This window comes from Temnothorax americanus, unplaced genomic scaffold (genome assembly GCF_048541705.1).
Source record: "Temnothorax americanus isolate GAGA-0224 unplaced genomic scaffold, ASM4854170v1 Scaffold33, whole genome shotgun sequence".
Taxonomy (NCBI): Eukaryota; Metazoa; Arthropoda; class Insecta; order Hymenoptera; family Formicidae; genus Temnothorax; species Temnothorax americanus.
Genome location: NW_027509475.1, coordinates 1,015,073 through 1,032,696, shown reverse-complemented (window position 1 = coordinate 1,032,696; position 17,624 = coordinate 1,015,073). Strand labels below are relative to the sequence as shown.

The window sequence follows — 17,624 nt, the reverse complement described above, 5'->3', positions numbered from 1 at the left end:
TCGGTTCAGGGAATAAGCACATACGTCGTATTGGGTGCGTTCAGCCGATACTCCGCTAGCCTAGCAATCGTGAGCACTTGAGCAGTCGCTCGTTTTCGCTCGTTTCTTCTCCTTTGACCCAATGGATTAAAAGGAGAGGAAACGAGCGAAAACGAGCGACTGCTCACGATTGCTAGGCTAGCGGAGTATCGGCTGAACGCACCCAATACGACGTATGTGCTTATTAATTCCCTGAACCGAATTTTTACCAAAAGTATATATGAAATAAGGGTGAAATTTTCCGGGGAGTGCCACTATGTGTATAGTTTTTTGTTGCCGATTTTCTGAAAACCGGTTTTTCTAATTCTTTTAATTGAAAAATTGGAAAAATTAAAAAAATCGGTTTCCAGAAAATCGGTAACAAAAAACTATACACATATAGTGGCACTCCCCGGAAAATTCTACCCCTGTTTAATATACTTTTGATAAAAATTCGATTCAGGGGTTTGGGTTGGGCGTTGATGTGTCAGTCAGTCAGTCAGGACATCTTCCTTTATGTATATAGATTTCAGTAATTAAAATGAGACTGCCCATAAGTGAAATATGCACGTTTACCAATTCGACGCCTACATGCCGCAATTCGATTTATTTATGTGGCAACCGGCGACCTACTCTTCTATACTATTGTATAAAATTCTTACGGGTGGTGTATGTTTGGCCGTTTTTAACTTAAAAACTATTGGACCAAATTTTTATCAAAAGTATATAAAATAGGGGTAGAATTTTCCAGAAAGTGCTATAGAGCGTGTAGTTTTTCGTTACCGATTTTCTGGAAACCGATTTTTTTAATTTTTCTAATTCTTACGAGTAAAGAAATTAAAAAAATCGGTTTCCAGAAAATAGATAACGAAAAACTATATACACTTTATAGCACTCCCCGGAAAATTCTACCCCTATTTTATATGGTTTTAATACAAGTTCGGTCCAATAGTTTTTAAGTCGATTTATTTATGTGGCAGCCGGCGACCTACTCTCTTTTTAGTTCTGTTTTCGCCACCAGATAGCAAATCGATTGGCTATCGCATGGCTTTTAACCAATCAACTTGCAACGTTTCTGGTAAGACTGTAAGAACAGAATTTGCGCATACGTTTCTCTCGCGAATAAATTCAAGAATCGAGCCCCTGCTGATGGTATCACTGTTTACCGAAAAGATACGCAGGTATGCGATCGCGCGCTCGACGATCCGAAGGAGAATCGAAACGACGGCGATTGACAATTGTAAATTATCGTCTCGTGGCGACATTTCGGCCGACCGTTATCCCGTTAATAATCAAGTGGGAATACAGAACGTATCCAGCATCGAGCTGCGTACACTTCGCTCTCTGTGATTTTCGGATCGAAAGCGCGGTGGTGCGAGTGCGTCTAGAGGTGCGTGAACTCAGATTTATCGAATTGCCGGATAACGCGATTCAAAACAGTGTTAAACTAGTGATATATTGACTATCCATCAATATCGCATATGTTCGACGGGTTTTACGCGTACGAAATGTATCGCGCGTATTTGCAGTGCTGCGCGTCGAATTTAATATTTTAAGACGGTCCGTCGCGTTTTAATTAGGTGTGAAATTGACTCGCGTAGTATCCCGCGGTATCGGGATCGGGAGGGAGTGAAAGTGCCGCCCCCCCCCCTCTTTGTCCGGCCGGCGATGAAACGACGTAGGCACGTAACGGTTCGCTCCGAGCTGCGTGAACGTCGCGACGCGTTTACTCGGTGAGTACGGTGTCGTAATTAGAGACGCACGTAGACAGCGAATAGGCCCGTGTTCTCTCAGATTCGTTATCTTGCGCGGCACGAACTCGCGGCGTGCCAGTGATCTCCGAAATCGCGCCTTGCGCGAAATATATGCTCGAACGATCGACGTGTTCGTTCGCCCGGGGCCGGGGGCGAGATCCTTCGCGGCAAAGCGACGACCGTATTTCCGGATATCGCGCAGCGCGATTTATTCTTGACTCGTATTCGCGTGCCCCTTTTGCCGTGACAGTCGCCGCTCAGTGAAGTGCGTGTATCGTTTATCCTCCACGGCAATTTTCTGAATTGAAGCCAGGCGTAACAGGTGTATAGCGTCGCCGTCGACGCCGTCGGTCGCCGCGGCGCGGCGCGAGGGCGCGGCGGCTACCACGTGAAGTTGGCCGCGCGATATCCGAACGCACCTCGTCTCCCCGCCGTTGCGGATTTAGATTTACGACGCCGCGGCCACTGCGTATGTACATGCCGCGTGAATTCGCGAGACGTCACGAGTGTGGACTGTACGTGTGAAGACATGGACGATAATAGTAAGGTAATTTCTACGCAGGGTAGTTCCTCCGCGTTGCTTTTCCGTCTTGACGCAAAAGTGTGCGCGCGACCAACGTCGGCAATGCTGTGCAAAGTACTGCGTGATATCATTAACCTTACTTCCGCGAGCCGACACTGTGCGAGCATCATCGGCATGAAAAAGCGCGAGTGTGTGAGAGGGAAGAACGAGGAATTTAACGAATTTTTAACGCCTGTTTGATTTCATTTGAGACGACAGTCGCATTTTTGATATTTGAATTCGCAAAATCAACTCGCGACAATTCACGTTTGTCGCGTCTTAATTGATTTTTACTTCAGGAGTGCCGTGCAAAGCACGCGATCGTAGCACGCAAATTAATTCGAATGCGATCGTGATTTAACCGTGTATTTGCGAGTGAAAATTTGAAGGGGAACCTGATATTCAGTGGATGGGATTCAATGGATTCTGAGAGGAGGAGGAGGCTCGGGAAGGCATCGGGCAACGGCGGAGCAACTCTGGGGTAAGTAATATTTTATTTTATTTAACATTTGATACTGTCTTGCATAGAGAATTAATCATTTATTTTCTAAATATCTTTGATATTTTGTGTATACAATTTTTTAAGCATCAAAATTAATTCGATTCTTATATATATTTGTACAAAAATAAATTTTTTAATTTATAAAGTTTTACATTTATTCTAGAATTAAAAATGAAATTTTTGGGAAGTTACACAATTACTTTAACCCGTTCAGGTCACACTTCCTAAAAATAACATAGAGGTCACATGGGGTCCAATGGACCCCACAACAGTTGCCATTTGCGTTCTTTTTGATGTATCGACTCAAACCTTGAACTGGAATTTAGTTTATGACTTCCTCTTTATAAATAATTTAAAAAATTTTTTCATGTTGAAAAAACGCGAGAAAAATTTTTTTTTCGAGAAATTTGACTTTTTTAAACAAAAATATTCATCAAAATTTTTTAAGATAGAGCAAAAAAACTTCCTGCGTTTTACTCTCAAAATAGTATACTTTTAAGAGAGAGAGGGAAAAAAAAGCCTGGGGTCCACTGGACCCCATGTGACCTCAACGGGTTTAAATATTTATTCAAAAATGAATAAAAAATTTTTAATATATATATATATATATACGCTTAACAATATAATTTCCTTGTTAAAATAATTATTATTTTAAACGCTTGCTAATAATGTGGATATTCTTTTATTTTACAGATCAACGTAACTATCGAGGAATAAAAATCGCGAATGGATATCGGGAGTGTCGAAAAATGTCGAGTATTTAGAATGTGATTCTCGGGAGTGTCGTTAATAGTTTCCCACGATCGTAATTAGTTACGTTTTTCCGGTCGATTTCTGTGAGTGTCTTGAAAAATGGAGCTGTCTTCGACTGTCAACTTGGATGCAGAAGCTGGCGAAGTTACTCAACGAACATTGGCTGGTAAATTTTACTTTGTTTTTTTTTTAATAATTGCTAGTTTTATCTTGTTATTAATACTTGTACAATAAATAACTTTGAAGACTAGTTTCTTGGCCATAAGTCTTTTTAGAAAATAATTAATTTGGGAAATAAAATGAAAATAATTTTTATTCTTTTATATTTAGTAAGAATAACAGATTCTATTAAAATACAAATATTTTTAGAAATGAAGAAAATAAAATGAAAATATAATTAGAATAAAATAATCTATTATTGTACAAAAGATATTTGTTGAACTCTATAATATAATTAATATTTGTATAAAACTTGTTCCAGGTGCAGCATGTAGCACGATGCCGATGCAACTTGGTGAGTGAATTTATTTGTTATGCGTAGAGTAATGTCCGAATTTGCGTAATATGTATTTTATCTATCTATATATGAAACTCGTAAATCAGAATATTTGCGAGCGATAGATGTCGAAAATTAAATCGAACGAAAACCGCAGTCACATCTGACATCACTGCGTGTACATACCAACCTTGAATTCCAGGAAATCGTAATTCCTAGAAATATTTTGACATACTACAGTTTAATTAACATACTACATAAAAATATTCCGTTTCTTAGGATTTAAATTGTTTCGATCAAGAGACCGTATTATAGCTTGTTAAATAAAACGTTCATTCTAACTATTATTATTACTTTTTGTTAATTTTTTTATTTTAAAATTAATTTTATGTTTTAACTGATCGAAAATTTCTCTTGAATGTTATTTAAATAAAAACGAACATTATTATTACTTTTCGCTATTACATTCCAAGATTAGTGAAATTGTGTTTTCACGAATCGATAATTTTTCTTGCATTTTGTTTAACAAATTAGAAAAATGAAATTAAATCCTTAGAAAAATATAACTTATTTTTTTATTTGAAATTAATGTAATAAAATTCTTAAATTAACATGCTTAAATTGCATAAGGTCTCTTTTCTGGAAATATAAAAATAATTTAGCAAAAAAATTAAATTAATTTCTATTTTTTGATTACACAACAAAGTTTAAATGATAAACTTTATCCTTTGAAAACTTTAATTTAATATTAAATTTAGTATTGAATAATTCTCTTAAAATAAACAGACAATTTTCCATTTCAATAAACGGATTAAATAATTTGCATATAAAAATAAAAATTTGTTTTTAGTTGGGCACGTGGGCATTAAAAATTAATATTATTTAAACTAAGAAAATTATTAATATGACAAATCGATACGAGAACGCATATCCTATATATTATTCCATTAGCTAATTTTAATCGTCTGTAATTAAAAAAATAAATGTAGCTTTTTTTTTCTTAATTATCAGCTCTCTAATTAATCTTCAAAACACGATATTAAAATATCGTATAGTTTATGAGACTTCTAATAAGCACATCGCAACAAAGTTAGTGAGGATTTCCTCAATCTAGAAACAAGTTATTAATTCATTTAGTCATGACTGGTCCAACTTTCTCGTAGTACATTCAGAGAATAATGTGCATGTATAAAAAAAGACAATTACTCGATCAATGCTAAGTTGATAATTCTCAAGCGTTAAAGCGCAAGTGATCAAAGGTCCATAAACGCCTAAAGAGAAATCTTTGCACCGCGCTGTAGACCTTTACTCCGGATATTCCGCATCAACGATGCCGGGTGAATCGTTATTGCTCGTTTGAGCATCGATCGGGGGCGTCTTACAGAAGCGTAAGGTGTTTCGCGAGAAATTCCAATAAGCAATCACCTTTCATAATTATCTTTATGATATCGCTACCGACACTCTCGATCGTTGTCTAAAGAAGTACCTTCAGTATCTCAAAATGACCAAAAGGGGAGACGGAGAAGAAACGCGAGCAAATCGAGTAAGTGGGTGCCGAATACCGGGACAGGACGTAACGTCTTTTACGCGTCCCCCACGTACACGACGGCTGGTAAATAAATAACGCGGGGTCGGAAAAGCGAAAGGAGTGGCCGCGAGCTTTCCGTTCAGGAGTCGGACGGCAGTAAAGGAAAAGTAATGCCGGCCCGTGTGAAAGAGAATCAATTCGATTCGCACTCATTCCTTTCTCCGCCCCACTCTTTTCGCCACCCCGGCTATCTTTCCCGCAACCCTCGGGTGAGTGCCGCACCGCCCCCACGGTGATCGTTTCTTTCCACAGCCTTCGCAGTCGACTTTCTCCTCGCCCTCCACTTCGCGACGCAACAAGTGCCCCGACTCGCATCTTTAAGAAAGCGGTCTCGTACCCCCCCTCCCCCCTGAACCTCCTCGTTTTCACCGCCACCTCTACACCACCTTCGCTTCCAACTTTGGCTTAAGCCACCGCGTCGCGTCGCGTCGCCACCTAACACCGCCGTTTCACGACACAGCCGAGCGTTTTCCTCCTCGTCTTTTTTTCTCCGCGTCTTCTCCGATCCCGTTCCTTCTCTTTACTCACCCTCAGGCATCCTTCATCCTCTCGGCCGAGCCGCGACTGCCTCCCAAATCACTCCGCACTCTCCCTCCGTCTCTTTTCTCTTTGTTCTCTCTTTCTCTCTGTTTGTCGTTTTCCCGTTTTTTTCTGCTATTCTTCTCTCAGAAATGGCTTATGCCTTCTATATCTCTCCCCCTCCCGCAGAGTGTCGTCTCTTATTTCTCATATTCTTCGTCCAATGGTACGTTTCACACCTGCGCGCTGCGGAGAGAGAGACTGCGGCGCGAACAGACTCGGCGAGCAAGGGTGGCGAAGATGCGAAGAGCTGAAAGATAGACTTCGCGGTTCGACTAACACGAATTCGAGGCGTCGATTCGAGAATTTTTGCAAGTACCTACCTTGCGGTTGCGAATAATATTGCAAGGTCTGGAGAATGAAATGCTTGCTGTCCGATCGTTAAAGAGAGTGTGTATAGCGTAATCGAGACGAGATATGAATTGATGTGAAATTTTCGGGAGAGGGACGCTGCTGCTTATCGCTGATTAAATCGCAGATTGTATATCGTTTTGAACAGTTTTATTGAATAAATCGAATAAACGATAAAATCGACAGTCATAGATCTTATTAACCCATTGATACCGCATAATACAATTGATGTAATCTTTGATTTCAATTTATAAGGACCAAATCTTTGGTTAAAAAAGCGTCTTGACGATAATCGTACCAAATCATAGTCGTATTGTCCTGACAATTATAATTGGCCAGTAGAGTCGATTATTTCCATTGCTGAAAATTTCTAACTTCGACGTTCGTGAAATAAATACGGTCTTTATGGGTTAATTTATAAAATCAAAAAGTATGCGAGGAAATAAAAAATAATACTTTTGCAGTTACTCCATTTAGTTGAGAAGAATTTCTCGGCGTCTCGGAGAATTTTTGTTTAAAGGTTTATCTGCAAATCGTGAATCTCACGTAACTAAATTTATTTTTTTGAATTGTTTTTCCGGATTGTTTAAGTCGCGATACTTCAATTCACATTTAATACTGCAAAATGAAACGTGAGATTTGGAAACTACCGATAAATGATAAATTTAACGAATACCGGTACGTGGAACACCGCACGTATTAACTAGGCGGACATCTGCGACCCTGTCGAACGCGACGTTGGATCGTCATTCGATGAAACACGCTGAATTTATTGGCGGTTTAATGCCGCTCGGGACGTTTATAGGAGCGCAATAAATAAAGTCGAGCTCGCTATTACGAGTGACAGGAACGTTACCAGAGGCCGAAGTGGCCGGGAACACTGTGTCGCAGAGGCGCAGCGCGTAAACGCGAGCTCGATGCAGCCGGCTGACATTTTTTCCCTGATATAATTGCAACGTACTGCAATTAATACAGAAACGTTGTCACAATTTTTTAAATACAACAATATCTAAATAAATTACCTAAATACAATATCTAAATAAAATAAATGAAATACAACAAATACAAATCTACAAAATCTTAAATTATCGACTGTTGTTATACTTCAAAATGAGTCGCCAATATAAATCTATCCGTTCAACGTTCGGTTAATTTATCTTGGCAAGATTACAAGGAACTAAGTTAGGGGTGCTCAACTATATCGCGATCTAGAAGCGAGTGTAACATCCAAGGAAGCACGTTGACGTTGTCGTCTTCGATCCCGAAGACGCGCAACTTCCTCGAGAATGGTCCTTGCCGTCACGATGATCGACGAAACGCCCGGGCGGACGTGCCAGTTTAACGATCAGGAAATTCGACGAAAAGGAAAGTTATTAATGGCTAAAGTTGGGCGACGTTGGAAACGACGTGTGCGCGCGCGAACGCCGGCAAGGCGAGACACCCTCTCGATTACAAAGCGCGCGAACGAGAAGTAACTATACGGCGGCGAAGGTAGGGTTACAAATTGCGTCTGAAAGTTGCCCCGTTGCTCCAGCGGGATAATGGATTCCGGAATAAACGAAACAGCCGCCGGGGCCATAATTTAAACGGATGTCGTGCCGCGTCGCGCCGCGTCGCGCCGCTTTCGTCACGCGCTTTCGAGCGCCGGGCGCGCGAGAGGCTGCGAAGTGGCAGAAAATCAATCGGACACCCCGGGACACTTCGGGGGCACCCCCGCAAAACGAGAGAGAATTCGCGGCCGCACCCGGTGTAACCGGTGCTCGTGTCGAAAGAGAGGGCGGCATCGTGTGTTTGGAAGGTAACGAATACGCCTGTAAGCGTCTGTAAAGCGAGCCGTTTCGCCGACGGTCGCAAAAATCGAGGGGAAAAAAATACGATCAACCTGGTACGAGCCGTTTGCGCGAAACTGCGACGATTCGCACGGTGCATCAATTGCAGCGCGCTTGCGAAATGCTCAAATGCATCGTATGATAAAAACACGCGTTTTTAAATAATTTAGATTTAGTTTCATCAAATTCTTGGCCCGAAGACTGGTGGTTGGACGTGCATTTCCATCCTTTCCTGTTCTGCTAATCTACGCATTTCCCTCAAAATAGAACATCCTACGTCTTTAACTATTTGCGAACAATAATATAATCTAGGTCTATCTCTCTTTATTTTTATCTCCAATATGTCGCGAACTAATCCTTCGTGTTTCAGCAGGTATTCTGAGATTTAGTTTAAGTGTTATAAAATATCTTCAAATTTTTATATACTATAGTTTCTATCTATATATTAACAACCTATAGAAAATATACAGATTTTTCTACATTTTTCTGAAAAAAATTAGACAATTTTATGTCACCTAGTTATATTGTAAATTCTTATGTCTTTTTTTTACCATGAATACGCCTGATGTATAATTCATATAATGATTTTCACATAATTCATGATTCTTTGCTTAATAAGGTATTGGAGTCTAATATATCACAAACGACGACATCTTAGAGATCGCATTTTTCGTCGGAAGTTTTGCATAACACGCTTCGCATTTATTTCTGCGATGCGGAAGAAGCGCGCTGCCGCGCTGATGTAATCACAAATTAGTCGAATCTCATCGTTACAGAATGTAGGCTACGGTCAACGTGACGCTACAAATGCTTCGAAGCATGAATCTCTTCTCTTTTCTTTCAATGAAGAAAGAAAGAGAAGAAGAACGTTCCAAAGCATTTGTAGGGTCACGTTGACCGTAGCCGTAGAAAGCACGTTGCGGATGCATTTGAATTGTATAGAACGCAAGTAATAGGCCGGCGCATTTATTTCCGCGCGAAAGCAGCCGTATGCGCATCCGTGACGTGGATTACACCTAAAGCTTACAATGCAAACTACAGTCACATAACACTGTTAAATTTTATGTGTGATCTAATAGGCGTATATTACGTTCACCACCGTAGAGAAGCGAACGCGTAATTCCCGGTGCAGTGCTTTGTCATTGTGGCAGATTTTACGATTTCACCTTTTTCGTCGAATTTGAAAAGCACGCGCTTCCAAGATAAATTTTTTATTCAAACTATTCTCATTAATTGACCATACGAATTGTCACATAAATTACTGTCGCGCTGCGGCACAGTCTTCTATTTTACGTAACATCCGAGACGCGGTAGATTCTATATACATTAATTATCAACACGAGAACATTGTTTCCTAGCGGGCTACTATAATCTCTCACTTCAAAGATTCATTAAATTCAACCATCGGAGCCGAACCCAATGCCCGATGGTAACCCGAGCGATTTAAAACCAAAGAAATTGATTTTTTAAAGAGCGCGCAGCCGAATTACCATCGTAACGAGCACGCACGGGACGGCACACGAATCATTTGCATGGGCACGGCCCATCCGATTGGATTCGTCCGGCCTAGAGGCACAACCCTCTCATGTTCTTACTTACCGCGAACAAGGATGAGGATGCTGAACAACAGCGCGGTGCTGAACGGCCAACCGGCCATCCTGGCGTAGAGCGTTACGTCGATTCAGCTTCCTCCTGAAACAATACAAGCGTGCCCAATCAATCAACCCATCCGCTATCCCGCTATCCCAGAGCCAACTCCGATCCCTGCCTTTCCGCTTTCCTTTCCCTCTCCCTCTCTCCCTCTCTCTCTCTCTCTCTCTCTCTCTCTCTCTCTCTCTCTCTCTCTCTCTCTCTCTCTCTCTGTCTCTTCCTTTTCCTCTCGCGCTCTCTTTCCCCCGCATCCCATCGTCCCTCAACGCAAAACCGTTGTCTGTCCCCGTCCTCGCTGCCGTGCGGGCCTCATCCTGCCTTTCGATTCCTCCTCAACCCCCCGTTCTCTTTCCTGGCAGACTGCCCGTATCACGTCCAACCTCGTCCTCCAACCACGTCCCCCCTTTCCCCCCTCGGTACCAGCCAACCCCCATCCCACTTGCCCGCCAATCCTCTACGCCCCGTATCGACAATTTTTTTTCCTCCCTCTCGAATCTGTGCCTGGGGGGCTTGTCCGCTCAATGAAAGTCCTCCCAGACGGTGCACGTCGAGCGGCGTACATAATCGTGAAACATGCGATGCGTGCCACACTAGCTTGGCGCTTGGAGTATTGGAAATGCCCTCGCGTTTGCGCGCGCGTTTTTTGCCGTTCGACGCGAGCCGCGGAGGTCCTCGACCTCGCCGAGGTCCTTGAACAGTACACAGCCTCGTTGGCTCTAGGCTTTCGGCGTATTAACGTTGATTTGTTTAATATGAAGAGTCTTTTTTTATCTTAATGCAAGATAACAGTTAATTGCTTGATCCTCGCGTCAGGAATTATTATACTTTCGATAACAAAACATAGATAACATTTCTGCATACAACCTTTAACCTTTCTAATTATGAAGACCATTTTACTGTCGTAATACATAGTACACGGTAATAATTTATTTATTATTATTAATTTGTTATATATTTGTTAATATCGTTTATAATTAGAACGCTCTTTATAATCGTAAGTAATAAAAATTAATTGTAGATTAATTATAAATTACAACACTCGATTGTAATTTAAAATCAAGGTAGCTTGAATCTCAAAACTACACTGTAAAACCAAGTGTGTTATTTCTACATGCACAAACATCTAAAAATGACACATTTATGACTGAAGCTCTTCTTACATGTCACTTGCGTGTCAAATAACGTCATTTAACAGTTATAACGTTATTTAGTCGTAAAGTTAATATGTTCAACCGTGTTAAATGACGTGATTTAAAATGGCAAGAAATGTGTAAGAAGAGGTTCAGTTAAAATAACACACTTAGATTTATGCAGTGTAATACACACAAAAATTCTTTGAATATTTTTGGCATATCCACACAATATATCAGATAGAAACGAAATTCACAAAAAATTTAAATTTCTCTTCCTGATGCAAAGAAGAAAGATAAAATAAAATTTTTGGGCTGTGAAATAATGTAAATTTGCAAAATTTATCAAATTGTGCGTTACGTGAACAGATGGTTTTGATCGCTATACGAGAAAAGAATAGAAAAATTCTGAACGTATTGTATAAGCGACAGTACAAGGAGATAAACGCCACGTAAGACATATCGATAACCGTTAAACAGGACGACGATCTACAATCGCGAAAGTGCGAGTTACTTGATGCTAAGGTGTTCATCCTTGTATATTGAGCAATGTTCTTTTTATAGAAATGCTCGCGTTTTTCATCGTGTCCTTTACGGATTTCATTCAAAGAGACCGAATATGGAGCATTCGATTCGCTTCACGGCACAGCGGGTGCATCACAGCAAAGCCAAAGGGTGACCCACACCAGCCCTTATGTACTTCATTCGCGTGTATACACGAGCGATCCGCGAAGATGTAGTTCTTCCACATCCGCTCGTCTCTCGTTATTTCTTTCCTGAATATTTTTCGAGTTTCTACTTGTGTACGTTGTCAGGCAAATATAAAAACGTGCACTTACATCTTACTCAGTAGAAAAAAAATTAATTAAAAAAGGTAACGCTTTCTCGAGTGAAAATATTTGAATTAATTTATTGCTCTTGCGTTTCTCTTTTTCTCTCTCTTTCTCTCTCTCTCTCTCTCTCTCTCTCTCTCTCTCTCTCTCTTTTTCTTTCTCTTTCTCTCTCTTTCTCTCTCTCTCTTTCTCTCTCTCTCTCTCTCTCTCTCTCTTTCTCTCTCTCTTTCTCTCTCTCTCTCTCTTGATTAATAGTCTTCCGTTAATATTGCTCCGTGAAAATTAATAATATATTACGTTGTTCAGATATGCAATCAAATATAAAACATAAGATATAAAACATATCTTTTGCTTTAATCAGCGTTTTGCTCTTATTTGCTATTTGCTTCAATGATATATTAATTGCATCAGCTCGACACTAAAGTAATAACGTCATAAAAAATGAAATAAAATCATTAATTTCTATTTATGTAAAAATTAGAAGGACTAATTAGTTTAGAGTCTGCTAGGGTAAAAATGTTTTTCTAAAAGAGAAATAGATTAACTCTAAAAAAAAGTCGCTACTTTTTTTATTTTAATCTTTTACGCTCGCTAGTCGTAATATATGTTATATGCTTCAAAATGTTTTGAATATTCTTTGAATTGCCAACGCGGAGGATTAATATGAAATTTTTGAAATTCCCGAACGAAGGAAAAAAGTCAAGAAAATGTATGTATCCTGAAAGTTACATTTAGCTGGGAATAATTAAGGGGAAAACACTCACGCATTCCTTCTATTATGCGAAACTGCTCTTATCCGAGCGCTATCGATGAAACGCGCGGACCACCACAGAAAGCAATTCTGCCCTGCTCACAATTAAGTTTACGAACGAGATCGAGTGTCCGACGTACCATTTCCTCATGGTGAGACGCGATAGAAACGACAGGCGAAAAAACAAACGAGCAGGGAGAATCGATCGACCATCAAATTAAACTTAATAATACACAGACTATAACCCAGTTGTTTCCAACCAAAATGTCGAAGCTGTCGAAGATTCTCGAACAAGAGTCGGATACGATAAAAAATAAAGAAATATAATGCGGCTGATCTACACACTCCTAATCGGATTTTGCGATAAAATAACGCGATTATAGTAGCTGATTGACTATAATTAGTCCTCCATCTTTATACGTTTTTTTTTTGCATTTTTGATGGAGTATGTGGGTCTGTTACATTTGACGCTATTTTTCCCTACTTTGAAGTATTTAAAAAAAATCTGAATAAATTCACAAAATGTCTGCCTACATTGTGGTAGACGATTTTATAGTCATTTTGATCAACATCGTTTATTTAATATTTTCTGGCAGGCTTGCAAGTTTTACAGTTACGAAGATATATTTTGTCTCGGACACCATAGACCCACGTATACAGACAAAGGGTTAGGATTCTAAAAAGCAAACGTGCTAAGAAAATATTTTTCTTCACTATATTACGGTTCATATTACGGAGAAGAATAGGATTTTTTTTTCAGCAGTCAGCAATTATCCGGTCGAAAAGTCAAATTAAAAATGTAGCGTAATTTTATCAAGATTCTACGATATTATCTACGGGAACTGCAGGATTTTACGTATATATACTCCGATACAGTTTCGCGGCGTTCTACGCGCAAACTACGAAACTAATTAACGCGTTACGGTTTGCGTAAGCGCGTAACGCGATATTAAACGTAACGCCACGGCGGCGTTCATGTTTAAAGGCGCGGTAACGTGGATGGGGAATTAGGTGTACGTGCCCGAATGCGAGAGGAGTCCGACTCGTGTATAATTCACGCGGCGGCGGTAACAAAACGGCACCGTAAACTCGCCTTACTAAATCACTTGCTCGCGCCCGGGGGGATTCGGCGAATATTCTATAAGGATCGACCTTAGGTGCGATGAATCAAATTGCGGCGGCGCGGCACGTCGAACGAATAATCGCGAAAATATCGGCTGCTCGGTGCGTTTCGATTTAGCGCGGATGCCCGCCCGATCTCAACGTATCTCGAATCTCCTTTGTGAGATTATTCGCATGAATAATACAGCATTTCCGTTTTTCGTGCCACGAGCCAGATGCAGATCCCGCCCTCATAAGCCGCGGCGAATTCGCGGATTTGCGACTTGTTTTATAACTTTCGGCCCTGTCCAAATTGTCGCGAGATTATATCTGCGCAACAACACGCGATCCGCGACGTTATAGTGCTATTAGTAACGCGCGCATTGAAGTACGGGAGGGCGAATGGGTGAAATACAATTACAATGACATTCCGCTAATGTGAGAAAATATTTTAATTGTTGAGTATACTCGGCAAGTTTTGAGATGAGGATAATAACGGAAATAGCCAATGTCGAGAGCTCTGCAAAGTTAATTCCGAACTTTCTCTAATATACTATCCATGTTGTTAAAACATTTCTCGGTGCGAGCAATTTACAGCGGTATGAAATAAGTTTACAAAACAAAATAGCTATATACACCGTAACTAAATAAAAAGCTGAAGGAATTTTCCCCGAGTTTTCAGCCCGGATCTCGCACATATTCGCGTGCATGGGGCAACAAAATGGTGTGCGCGACGCGGATCATTAGCGCGAGTAGTCAAGGATATAATATTTTTATGCGGACTGGCCGCATTAAGCCAAGGTTCAAAGGTCTCGGCATCTCGCGCAGGTGTATTCATTCGCTGTCGCGGCTACGAAATTAATACCGGCCGGCTTAATGGAAGAGGGAAGGGGACAACGGAGCGCGCCGCGACGACAACAACGAAAAAAGACGGCGGTGGCAACTACGCGGCGATGGTTTTATCCCATCCCGACGACGACGCCGCCACCACCATCATCGCCGGCATCAAGAGTGTATTCTTCCACCCGGCGGCGACTCGACCACCCCTGCGAGTTCTTATTCTCCGGCTTCTCTCGCTCCCTCGGCTCCTTCTTCGTCATCGTGCTCATTCATCTATCCACGTCTTCCCTTCGCGCCGACGCGCGACGATGCTTTTTCCTCTCGCGTACCATTACCGTCGCTCGAAGTGTCTTACGACGCAACGACACAATATTGGACTTTTGCATCGTAAGAAATTACGAGGATTATAACGATTGCTAGACCGTCTGTGTCTCCGAGAACGCGGCAGACACGGTTCGAAGACAAATGACGAGGGATTTCATTGTTACGACCCGTCGAACCGTATTTGTCGAATCAGTAGTGCAAGTCAATAATAACGAGTCGTAATTTTAAGAGAGAGTATAATGGATAATTGTTTCAGCGTAACATAAATTTTTTTTATTTGCAAACAACAGAAACGGTATCTCCGGCTTTCTAATGAACCTGCAACATTCAATCTTAATTGATATCGCTTTACGTTTTAATCCTTCTCGTTTTGCAGCATACTGGTGATATATTTGTGGAATCGATAGAATATTACATCGGTACATCGAGTATTTAAATAGAGGTAATACGAAACCCCGCCGTAATATGAGACCTTTTTCTTCGTTAATTTGCTGACAACGTTGAATTACAGAGGCGTAAAGTACGCTTTGAGAAATTATTGCTGGCGGGATCTTAATTCATCAGGCGGACATGAACAAGCAAAAATCCCATGACGCCGCCGAAACATGTGGAACTTCCGCGAGGCTCCAGCTGCCACCGCGAGAGTTTTGTTCCGCCTCTCTCATATTCCCCCGTCATAGCTAACGTAAACGGCGTGCTAAGACCCTCGGCATAGTAATTCCGCATTTCATTCCGCGCGTCAGGAAAATTTCTGCTACACCTCGCAAGCTATAAATCTTGCAACGCCCGCGGTTCGCGAAAGGATATTAATTAACGCGCGAATCATATATACGCTCTGGAACACGGCGAAATATTCTCATACATCGGGCCATGGCAAATGCACTAACGTAATTACTTCGTAGAAGGGGAAGGGAGCGAGAGAAAGGAACTGGAGCTATTATCTCAACAAAATTAATTGTAAATGCACGAATTAAACGAGCGCCCGCTATGAAATTGCCATTAAATGACTGTGCGTGTATATAACAATAAACAGTTCGGTGGATATTCGTTATTTTGTAGTTGCTGTTGTCGTTGCCGTTGTGTTGTCTGCTTAATAGTGAATTATTAATTTTGCCAATTACGGGTGCAGCAAGCCGATACGTGATAGTTCGGCACGAGTCGAAATTTCACTCTCGCAATTAGCACATCGTTGGCGAGGTTCGCGATCGATGAATTTAAATCAGCGTCGTTCTTTTGTGAGAAATTTTCGTTATATGAAAGATTATTAAAATCCAAATTTGCTTGAATTTGACATTTATTTACGATCTGTTCAAAATTTCAAATTTAATGTTTCAAACGTTACTCATTCTTTTTTTTTTTTTACTATGAAATTTCAGTGTGACGTAGTAGAATTATTAAATCGATTCCGAAAGGATTGCGGTTTGGTCTCGATTTTGTTCCGTTTTGCATTCTCTATATGAATATACCGACGTCGTTGCGCGTCGATTGCATAAACCCCATGCTTCGAACTTACCCGCGCCGCCCGCGCGTCCCCACGCGACGCGCGTTTATCTCTCGGCGAAAAATTCCTATTATCCCCCGGGAATTTTTATCCGTCGTACACTCCCTCCGAGCCTCCGAGCGCTATTTTCTGTTTCGAAATATTTCGTTTTTTTCTAGCGAGCGCCACTTTGACCGCGTTCCTGGACCGGGGAAAAATAAAATATTGGCGGCATCGTAGGTCGTAGGACATTCTCCGCAGCAGCCCGCTGCGCTGTAGAGACCTGACCAGTTTTTTTAATAAAGAATTGAAATTCGGAGACCGCGATGTGTTCCCCAGGAATTTCATTAAAATTATGACTTGGATATTGGAACGCGGCTCGGCATCGCGCGACGGATCATCTGTGAGACATGAATTAACTGCCTTGTCACGCATGCATCTTTTACGAGTGTGTACAGATTATAGTTCAAAAGCATCTGAAAATAATATAGCGAAACGAAAGCTAAAGATGTATAATGCTGGAATACAGGCAAAAATTAAAATAAACATTTCTCAGATGCAAATTAGAATATTATTATTAAAGTAGTTCAAATATTTTAACTTCTGTACGGAAAAAAAATAAAGTTGCTTCAATTAAACGTCGACGTCACGGGTTGCCACAGACATAAATAGTTAATTCAATTGGATATTATTGGACTAAATATTGGATCAATAGGTTTTATCTCAATTACACTGAAGCTGTTCATCTTTTATTTTCTGTGTGTGAACGCGGATGATTAATAAGCGCAAGTTAGTAAAAGTCCATTTGGAAGATATATCTGTTCTTGTCCTTTTGTATATAATCCGTGGTGTGGTAATAATCATATTACAGTCATATTCCGCGTATCATATTACATTCTGATTTATATCGCATTTGCATTCTCTGATTTTGACCGACGAACGCGCGCTTCTCATAGCCGCGCGGAATATTTAGTCATTTATTTGGCTCTCAGTCAGTCTCGCGGCAGCGAAGTTATGGCTACTGTTGGTTTCATCGGGTATGCGCATTACTCTTGGTGCGAAATGGGATAGCGAAACAGGGAC

The 17,624-nt window shown here is 40.8% G+C and overlaps 1 protein-coding gene across 3 annotated transcripts in view; it reads right to left on the bottom strand.

The window, feature by feature from the left end:
• The window catches only part of LOC143901400 (cell adhesion molecule Dscam2), a 161,177-nt gene that overhangs the window by 127,905 nt on the left and 15,648 nt on the right, over positions 1–17,624 (bottom strand). For all 3 annotated transcript variants that reach the window (XM_077413688.1, XM_077413687.1, XM_077413690.1), the window contains exon 2: positions 10,032–10,124. In XM_077413688.1, coding sequence (XP_077269814.1) covers positions 10,032–10,089 — 58 coding nt within the window. In that variant the 5' untranslated portion in view covers positions 10,090–10,124. The remainder of the gene's footprint in view (positions 1–10,031; positions 10,125–17,624) is intronic.